The 10,895-nt window shown below is 34.8% G+C and overlaps 1 protein-coding gene and 2 long non-coding RNA genes across 5 annotated transcripts; 2 read left to right on the top strand and 1 right to left on the bottom strand.

The window, feature by feature from the left end:
- Positions 1–938: 938 nt before the first annotated feature.
- LOC113003378 lies at positions 939–2,553 on the bottom strand. The gene is made up of 2 exons (XR_003268429.2): positions 1,757–2,553; positions 939–1,107 (listed from the first exon to the last, which is right to left on the bottom strand). It is a non-coding gene; the product is annotated as an uncharacterized LOC113003378 (long non-coding RNA).
- Positions 2,554–3,768: 1,215 nt separating this feature from the next.
- On the top strand, positions 3,769–4,874 carry LOC120359665. Of its 2 annotated transcripts, none has more exons than XR_005576434.1 (3): positions 3,769–4,026; positions 4,114–4,302; positions 4,581–4,874. It is a non-coding gene; the product is annotated as an uncharacterized LOC120359665 (long non-coding RNA). The 2 variants fall into 2 exon arrangements; XR_005576433.1 differs by having other exon boundaries at positions 3,769–4,037.
- A 1,817-nt stretch (positions 4,875–6,691) lies between these two features.
- Positions 6,692–8,198, top strand: LOC120359655. Of its 2 annotated transcripts, none has more exons than XM_039457902.1 (2): positions 6,692–6,742; positions 6,890–8,198. In XM_039457902.1, the coding sequence occupies exon 2, from the start codon at positions 7,360–7,362 to the stop codon at positions 7,885–7,887; it is 528 nt and encodes a 175-aa protein (XP_039313836.1). In that variant the 5' UTR covers positions 6,692–6,742; positions 6,890–7,359; the 3' UTR covers positions 7,888–8,198. The 2 variants fall into 2 exon arrangements, with proteins under 2 accessions (XP_039313836.1, XP_039313837.1); XM_039457903.1 differs by having other exon boundaries at positions 6,698–6,742; positions 6,890–7,127.
- Positions 8,199–10,895: the final 2,697 nt, after the last annotated feature.

The following is a 10,895-nucleotide window of genomic DNA, read 5'->3' as shown; positions in this document are numbered from 1 at the left end:
AATAAAAGCGAAAAATGAAAGACAAATATCAGATAAACGCTCGAAAAGACAGAAGAAAAAGAGAAATATTGTAACCGATCCCGAAGTATTTTCCGCGATAATGAAAACTTCTCGATCGAATCTCTCTTTCTCACTATATTTCCGATTATTGATCAAGCCGAAATTATCGTTGTCAAATTACATACGCCCAGCGTAGATATCTGATGAATATTCAAATTTTATGCCCGATAAGTCCGATTGTGTATTCTCAATATTATATACGAATAGTTTGTATATATATAAATATATATACATATATATATATATAATAAATATTCAAAAAATATATTAAAAATATATTGAATAATTCAAAGTTATACTACTACCCTAACATATATTGAATACAAAGCTATATATAATATATACATATATGTACATACCTAAAATGTTTTAATTACTCTTTTCTAATTTTAAATAATTTTATAACATATTTTAATCATATATAACACATTTGTATCAAATTCATTTACATTGTGATAATTTTATCGCTTAACAAAAAACTAGATAATTTCAGACCAATACTTTTTGTCCTTTTTTAATAAATAAAATAAATGGAATAAACGGGAAAAAGCTAAAAAAATATACATATACTATACATGTACAGAACAGCAATTAAAGCTGCAGAATGCAGAATGATTGATACACATGGTAAGTTTGCATTATTTCCAAAATTAATGTATACATATATTATATATATATTTTTTTAATAAGGAAAAATATTCAAAGTAAAAATTTTCACAAAAAAATAGAGAGTTATTTCAGTTTAAATTTTAAATTGTTAATTCAAACTGTTAAGAGATTTAATCCATTTTTAAATTATTCGTGAATACTTTTTGCGTATGCGCACATCTTTTACGTTCATCGTACACTATCAAAGTGAATAAATTGTTCGCGAGTTCTTTTGTATGATTTTAATTCTTTAATTTCTTGCATTCTTCACTATTATTATATGGGGATCTTCTATTTTAATTAGTTAATTGTAAGCGTAAATAAATTGTCAAATTAATTCACTCACTGACTGTTTTTGCTGTTGCTGCTGCTACTACTACTGCATTCCTTCTCCAAATTCTGAAACAATTATTCATAAACAAAATATTATTATTTATTGATACTACTATTTTATTTTATTTATAAATGTGCAAGATTAATATATTTTTCTATATATAAAATAGGCACGTATTCTTTTAGTTGAACAAAAATATTTTATTTTAGAACGTATAATTAAAGAAATTATTACAAAGTAAAAATAAACATGCTTAGTAAAAAGACTTTTTTTTTATCTAGCTTGAAAGCCTTAAATGTAGTTTTCATATAATCAGTTATCAATATTATGTGGCTTTATGAGAAATGGAAAAACCTGAGAGTAGCGGCCATGTCGATGGCCACGATTTAGCTGATACGACGCCATCTCTACAACGTGGAAATACACTACGATGTCCTACAATCGGTCGGTCGGTCGGCCGATCGGTCGGTCAATAGCACGGAAAGCACGTCGCTCGCGACTGTTGGCAGTTGGCACACCTGACGAAGGCGAGAATGGAGCGCTGGAAGCGCCGAGCGCGCGCGCGTACACCAACTTGAAATTTTTCCTATCCTAACGGCTTTTGTGCGATTCATTTTTCTCTTGTCGCGATTTATGCGAACATAATCGGGGAACGAGGCACGAATACTGAAATATGGGGGCGAATAGACAATAGATACAAATGAACTGACTCACCGTTCGTCTCTGGGGTCCAACGTCTCCAGCTCTGTCTCGGCGCAACTCTCGAACGATTCAAGCTAAGATCATCATCCTCCTCCTCCTCCTCCTCCTCCTCCTCCTCTCGATTCACACATGGCACGACCCTTCGTTTTCGGCACTCTCAAAAGATACTCGATACTCACGCGCGTCGAGATAGAATCGGGATACGATCGAGGCAACGGAGAAGACGCGAAATACGATTGAACGCGACGCGACGGTTGAAGCAACACGACGGTTGAAGCAACACGACGACCACTCGAACGCGGCACGCAGCTTGCACGAACGCCCGACATTTGACTCTTTCGACACTTTTAAAACACTCACTCGCGTGAAAAACTCGTACGGGGGACGACGAAGATGCAAGTTGAGCGCCGCGCGCCGACCGCAATCGTCCACAGACACTGCGGGCGGAATGGTGCGGAGTGCGGAGTGCGGAGGAACAGTGCGCGGGCGGAGCAGTGCGGAGCGGTGTGAAAAGCCAGTATGGCCGCCGCCGCCGCGCAGACGCGCGTCGTGCATCGATATATCGAGCGTCCGTACAATCGATATATCGAGCGTTCGTACATACAATCGATATACCGGGAAAAGTAAGGTTATCCCGGTTATCCATTCCTTGAAAATGATTTTAACCCTTCTAACCTCTACCGGTGACTATCGACAGAGAAGAACCTGAGAGTGGCCACGGCGGCCTTTTTCCTATAACGCTTCGAAACTCATCGAAACTCCCGTACACTAGTGACGCACATCTATTCTGGTCAGAATGGAAACTACGTGTCACATCCATTTTGCAACCCGCCGTTAAAAACAGTGTGGATGTTAGCACGGACAACAACCTACATCCATTTCTCGAGAGATGGATGTAGGTTGTTGTCCGTGCTAACATCCATTTTGCTGTAGGGGAAAGTAGGGTTATTGTACGCACTGGGTAATTGTACGCTTCGTGGTTTGGCACCTTCCCGATGAATAGAAATTATATCACGACGATATTTGTAGGCTGAAGGCATTTTTTAAATATATAACCATACGTTATATCATTTAAAAACGTAGTTAATTGAAAAAATAAGAAAAAGTAAAATCATGATTTTTTTGCGATTTTGGCGTTCAGAAAATAAGGCAATAAGTCCGTATTTTTACTTTAGTCATTTAATTTTGTTATACCTAACAAAAGTACGTTTTTTCCTGCGTTCTTTGAGCTATTGTTTATTAAATTTAATTAAATAGTCATCAAGTAATTGTTTTTTTATCAAATCAAGTTCGCCGTCGACAATTTTACGTATCCATCTTGAAAGGCGTGAGACCACGTGAGATCAACTATAGTGCCACTAGTACAGTGTAGTGCAGTGTAGTGTAGTTAAAAGAATGGGCTATAACCTCATTTTTCCTCCGCGTCCATTTATCCAACCGCACGTACAATTACCCAAGGCCCGAGAAATTTTTTCGTTTAACCACTTGCTTCTTTTTGCTGAATATAGCATTACCAAATAAAAAATTGTTCAATATGACAATACATAATGATAAAAAAATGTTTAAAGTTTCTATTTCTGTACTCGTATCGATTTCAACTTTAAAAATCACTTCACTGCGATAAATTTCCCTTAGGTGCGTGCAATTTATCTACTTTCCCCTAAATAAAATCTGACGCGTATCGCGTGTGTTGCATCCAGAACAGGGGTCGAGAATGTGCACAAATGATTAATTACGTCTACTTTCGCGTAATTTTTTATTTATTATAGTCTGAATTATTTACATTAACATTGATATTAATACATATCAATACGTTTATGCCCATATTTTGCACAATCACCCTAACAGCAAAACCATTCATATGTCGACTGTAAGTCGACTTTTCTAAGTCAGGCTTTCAGAGTTGACTGCAAGTCGACTTTGCATAGACGTCTGCAGACGTCTTTCAAAAGTTGACTTTAAGACGTCTAGAAAAAGACATTTTGAAATCGACTCGACTGAGCGCCACTGTAGTAAGCGAGCACCGCTGTCACTGCTGCTGCATGTAGCGCCAAGCGAGAGTCATCAAGTTTCTTGCAAGAGTCAATCCGCGTTGTTGTAATCCTACCCGTCTGTCGGGTCTTGTGCTTATTGAATAAAGACTATTAGCTGCAGCCGTTCGGACATACAAAATTCTCTTGTACTCTCCGCTATTTTTTATTATCCATCGGAGCGTGTGCAGCCATACCGGTCATATGCGATTGCCATTGTGAGCCGTTGTTGAGGGACAGACGAGTCGTGAAGTAGAACTATAGTATGTATTTTTTTGTAAAACCATATCAATTAGATATAAATCCGAATATTTAAACGATCAATTGCGAATATTTTAGTTTTGAGATCAGTGGTGCCGAAGCAGTTAAAAACACTGGAGATATGTGTATCGAGATTTCTCTGCCAAAGCATTTCCAATCCATGGTATTTATGTCGGTGTCGAGGTTGAGTGGCACGAAAACTGGCAGAGTCATAAAGAACTTTACGTGACGGAGAAAAGAAGCTACAACTGAACATATTTACTACAAGTGAGCTTTGTCTTCAAAACAAAAATTAATTTGTTCATTTGAAAAACAACATACGTCAACAACTCTCACTTTTAGAGAATTAAAGATGTTCAGTTTTTACAACTGCAGCACTAAAATTAATTAAAAATTGATATTAATTAAATATTGTTATAGATATTAACATTTTGATTTTGACGCTCAATTAATTTTTTTTTTATTTAAGTTGAACTATTTTTTAAATGATTGATTCAATTGTTTTTTTAATAATATCACTTTCAATTTGTGCATTCTAATTGCAGAAAAGAACACAAGGAATGTACCAGCAATCAAGATAAACAAATTATCCCTCAATATCTTGAGTAAAACAAAGTGACATTCTTTATCCACTAGAGATTCGAGTTGCAGAATGCAAAATAAAAAAGAATATTTTATCTTTGCAGCATCTACAACAAAGGATCCATTTCTTAAAAAGTTAGCTAAGTTCTATAATTTATATAGAAAGAACATTTTACATTGACATTGTATAAATTTAGAATCTATACATGTATACAGGATATTTAACGAGAGGTGAGAAATAAAGATTTTTTTTCTTATGTGACGTCCATTAATATAATATAGTTAAAAGTTTTTATTATTTTTATTATTATTTTTCTTAACAAATGCATCTGTATACAATAGTAATATTATGCGAGATAATTTTATATACATTAAGTTATTGTGATATACATATACACACACAAAGTTAAACAAATGCGCACAATACATATACACAGATATACACATTTATATTTGCTTTACATATTATAACAATTTTCTTTTTTTTTTTTAAATAAAACGAATCAAACAAGTAAAAAATGTTATAACATATTTTCCCAATTTCAATATTCCTTCCTTTACAACTGCATAGAATGTCTGTAGGATGGCTAACTATAGTCGACTTATAGTTGTCTTCAAATGTATGACTTAAAGACGTCTCTAAAAGTCGACTTATAGTTGTCGATTAAAGTGGGACATTGTATGACTTATAGACGTCTTTAAGTCGTCTAAAGTCGATTTATGGACGTCCATTTTCCAGACGTCTAGCAGTTATGGCCGACTCATAGTCGACTTAAAGTCGACTTTGTGCTGTTAGGGCATATTTTTACTTAAAAAAGATGTTTAATAGTAACAGAGAGAATTTGGTTCTTTAATAAAGAAACATTCATTTTACGCAGTATTTAAAAAATAATTGTAATTAACATCGCATCATATGATGAAGAAGAAATAAATGTCTTTCCACGAATAAATATACCATCTTTTTATTTTTACATAATTCTTTATTATTTAAATGTCTTCAAATTATGCTTTTGAAAAAATTAGCTTTTTTAATTTTTTTAAATCTTGACGCAACTCTCTCTCTCTCTCTCACTCTTTCTGTCTTTCTCTTTTAACGTGATTGTCCTTTAATTGTTTAGGCCTTCAGTTAGAGAGAGAAAGCATCGCGGTGATAGACATGGAGCAAGCGGCGATGTTATCTCTATGGATACCCTCCTCTTCACTCCCTTCTCGACCCATCACGTTTTCCGTGCTACGTTTAGGCCGTAAAATTCAGAAAGAGGATTTCGGACGATTTCTGCGCAGGGACGTAGAGAGACTAGAAAGCGCCCACTCTTTTTTTATTATGTTACAATGGCATATACATGTATACGCATGATTTACAAATGACAATACGCGCGATTAATATGGCACAATAAATAATAATAATAATAATAATAATAATAATAATGTAATAAAAATCAATGAAATATATGGATACTTGAGTATTATTTTTATTCTCTAACTTACAAACGTGAAGATTATTGATCTGATTTTAATACAATCTTTCAACAGTTTTTACGAAATATCACGTAAAGATTAATCAAAACTTTAGAAAAAAAAATTAATAAAGAATAATATAATAATATACGATATAAGGTATTAAAGTGTTAATCAGTAAAGTAACGAATTTTAATCAAATTCTTCTCGATATTAATCGATGGCAATTGTGGAAATGATGGAAATGGGATGGCAATGGGATGGAAATATTGGAATGAATGCAATGATGTTAATGGAATGGCAATAATGGAAATGATGACAATGACAATATATATAGCCTGACGGCAATGACGGCAATGGTGGAAATGATGGCAATTATGACAATGTTCTCGATGTTAATGATGGCAATGGAATAGCAATATGGAAATAGAATCGCATAATGAAATGCATGCAATGATGGAAATGTTATCAAAAAAATGGCAATGATGGCAATAATAAAAATGGTGGCAATGTCGGCAGTGGCGGCAATGGCGTAATAATAATGGCAATGATGAAAATGGGATGACAATGATGGCAAAGATGGCAATAATGACAATGATAGAAAAGATGAAAAATAGGCCATCCCATTGAATGGCATTGATGGAAAGAATGCAATTATGGAAAGAAGGTAGTTACATTAAATCTTTTGTTTCGGCTGGCCCGAAATTTTACGCATTTCTTGTACGTAAACCCGATGGTAGTATCGTAGAAATTTGTAAAGCTAAAGGTATAACTCTTAATTTTGCAAACAATAAATTAATCAACTATTTTTCAGATCACTCGTTACAGATAAAGGAGATACGTCGATAACACTTCATTTTGACTCTATCAGACGTACGGAGCTTCATAACGTAATAACGAGTACAGAGAGTAAAACATGTAAGCAGAGATTTGATAAACGAAGACGGTATGGGCCTTATGGGTCGTTACCATACGGTCATTGTAATTTATAATTATTTGTTATATAATTGTATTTTTGAGCTTTTGAATAAAATATCTATGTATTATCAGAAGTTTATCGATTTTTCTAATATTTACCTGTATTACAATATAAAAGTTTTTAAGTAAAAACATCAGCCACCAAGCGTTATTCGTAAAAATGGATACACGGTGGAAACACCCTTGGACCTCTATGATCTGCGGTCCCACAGGCTGTGGTAAAACCTTTTTTGTGAAAAGATTTTTTCGGAATATGAATTTTATGAGTGATACCAAGTTTGACCGCGTATTATTTTACTATTCAGAATGGCAGGTTACACCGAATATGGTGATAATGTCGAATTTCGTGAAAGTCTACCGCGAAATGATGACTACGCTGATGATCCACGGCCAAAGCTTATTGTTATTGATGATCTCATGCGCGAAGCATCCGATAACAGTGTTATAGATTTATTCACGAAAGGGAGTCATCATAAAAACCTCAGTGTCATTTTTATTACACAAAATTTATTTCACCAAGGACGTGGTATGCGCGATATTTCATTAAATGCTAATTATATAGTTGCGTTTAAAAACCCAAGAGATCGGGCCCAAATACAGCATTTAGCGCGCCAAGTTTACTCTGAAAATACACGGTTCTTATGGGAGGTATATAACGATACAACTACACCAGCACACGGTTATTTATTACTTAATTTAAAGCAATCCACACCGGAGAGTTGTCGTTTTTGCACCCATATATTTCCTGATGTTAAGTACCAACATGTTTATATACCACGTAAAAAACTAAAAGATAGGAGTACCGCACAGGAAATATCAATAATACGTATCTAATATTTTTACAAAATTTATCTGATATATAGATGTGTTTTTTAATGTGCTTAAATACGATCATGAATTCAAATTTTGTCAGTAGTCAAAATGTTTTTCATCTTGGTAGACAATGACGATACCATCGATGAGTTAACAGTTGAACAATTACAATTTATACCAAAAATTATTTTACTACGGGAATTCGGTAATCACATAGATTATCTGTGGGATAAGCTTCCTGAGTATATAAAGAAAGATCCAGAAGTGTGTAGTTATCGCCGTTGTTTAAAACATTATAATCAAGTGACTCAACAACTGCATATTGATGGCCCAACGCCGGTAATTAAAGATTGTTGTAAAAGTAACAATAAAAGATCGGCTATTTAATAAAATTTATAATGGCACCGCCCGCGCATATCTTATTTGGTCAAAAACACACCGCAATACTACGGGCCTTATGTCACCTCAGTAATAAACAGCGTGTTGCTATCTTGAAAAAGACCGATCCAAAACTTATTAGGTGTATATGTGAGTGTGCTTTAAACATATTACGCGGTAATGTGGCTCTTAAACACTCATATAAGCGTCGTTTGAAGCGTCATGCGAGCATATTGCGACAATTAGTTGATAAAAACGCTTCTTGGAAGAATAAGAAACGGCTAATCGTACAGCGAGGTGATTTCTTACCTTTATTATTAGCACCTATATTAGGCACCGTGTTATCTCGCTTTATAGGTGGAAACTAAAAAATAATGGAACACGCAAAAAAAATGGTCTTGATATCCAAAGAAAAAATTGCACAATTAACACGGACATCGAACGATAGAACAATTCAAACTCCTGGTACGACGATAAGCAGACTAGATGAAGAAATGCTTGAAATTCTCAATTCAAGCAAATTTGCGGACGAAAGAGAAAAATGCAAGGCTTACTTGCAAACGTTACAACGTTACCTGTATTTTGTAGAGGAAGCAAAACGCAATATACCTACTAAATCTATTAATACTTTGATTGACACTGTTTACAAAACAAAGCAATCAAGATATTCGGAGGATAAAGAGGTAAAAACACCGGAACAAAAAGATTGTTTAGACGATTTATTTATTCTGGATAGCGTACCATCAAAATATCGACCAAAAGCTAGACACTCATTAAACCATGGAGTAAACCTGCGGCTATTATTGCTAATACCGATGATCATACAAAACCCGGGACACACTGGGTCGCTATGTACGTCGGAAGGGACGGCATCGGACACTCTTTCGACAGCTATGGGTTGCCACCCATCATCCCCCAACATCTCAAACGACTTAGAAGAAACTGCAAAATCATACTCTACAACCCTCAACAATTTCAAAGCAACACTTCTGACGTGTGTGGACAATTTTGTGTCATGTTTGCGCATCTTATGTGTACTGAGTTTGGCATGCATAAGTTTCGTGATATTTTTTCGAACGATTTATCACGAAATGATAAAATAGTTCGCGACTATTATAATTCGTATGTAAAACGTCATCAGCATTACATTTCTAAAAAAAATCAATTTACGGGTAGCGGTATTACAAATTTGTACGGGTCGCTGCGGCCTCAAAGTTGTTATTCACGAAAATAATATATCTTACATTCCGCACAAATATGTAACCACCTAACAATTACAAGAATTGATGTATATTTTGAACGATATGTAATATATCTATCTGATATGTAATATATCAATAAACGTTCATAATTAATAATGTTACTTTTGTTATTACTGTATTTTTAAGAACGTATAACCAATATATATATATATATATATATATATATATATATATATATATACAGGGTGTTTCAGACCACCCGTACACCCCTTTTCTCTTCGCAGGATTAGGACCAATCAAAAATATGTTCAGACGAAAGTTGTAGGGTTTTAAAAGATCTATTCAATAATCTTATCAGTTTGACCTTGGCGTCGCCAAGGTCAGATCGAAATCACATTAAGTTTTTTAAATGAAACACCCTATTTTTGATTCCAGAATCTAATAGCTGGTGTCAAGACCTTTCCAAAACACTACAAGAAAGTTTATTTTCGTTGACTACTTTCCGAGTTGTGCGGCTTGAAAGTTACACTACCGCCAACACCATGTAAATAACAATATAAAATCACGCGTTACGCAGAAAGCCGTGCAGCCGACACAAAGAAAGTAAACACGCGAGCCGGGCCAACAAAAACAGATCATGAAAAATCGTGAAAGTTAGCTGTCGCTACCGTAGATAGTCACATACATATGTATGTCATAATATTATGTAATTACATTATTACTTTAACGGTAGCACACGAGCAATAACGAGCGCGGCTTTCTGCGTAACGATGTCTAACTCGTGATTTTATACATATTGTTATTTGCATAGGATGTAGTAGAGATGTATTCACCACAACGCTATTGTGACTCAACTCAACACGAGTGACAATAACTCTCTCAAACTTGTCACCTACGTCTTCAATAACCGTCATATCAGTATCAATCGCGCAACAAAAATCTGACCCTCTTTATTAGTCTAGGTTTATTTAGCCATGTCCTATTCCAATAAAGAAGCATATGATATGCTGCTAATTTTAGGTGAGTGTCGAGGTACATTCATTGCAGCGGAAAGATTGTGGCGGGAACGTTATTCTGATCGAACTCCTCACTCGCGAAATGTTTTTTCACGTTTGGCTAAACGAATCAAAATTAAAGGTGTCGTTCAGCCTCAACATAACAAAGGTACACAAATTCGTCGTCCGATTATGGATGAAAGAACAGTGGAAATTCTTGCATCGACAGAATTGAACCCTTATGATTCTTTAAGACGACGAGAACAAGATTCTGGTGTTAGTAAAATCAGTGTTTGGCGCATTCTAAAAAATAACAAATTTCACCCTTACAGAATGTCTGTTCATCAAGCGTTGAATTATAACGATATTAGACAGAGACTTGTATTTTGCAACTTTATAAGACAGCAACCACTTAATTTCCACTTGAAAATTTTATTTTCTGACGAATGTACAC

The sequence above is a fragment of the Solenopsis invicta genome, chromosome 15 (assembly GCF_016802725.1).
Source record: "Solenopsis invicta isolate M01_SB chromosome 15, UNIL_Sinv_3.0, whole genome shotgun sequence".
Lineage (NCBI taxonomy): Eukaryota > Metazoa > Arthropoda > Insecta > Hymenoptera > Formicidae > Solenopsis > Solenopsis invicta.
This window is presented reverse-complemented; position numbering and strand designations above follow the sequence as displayed.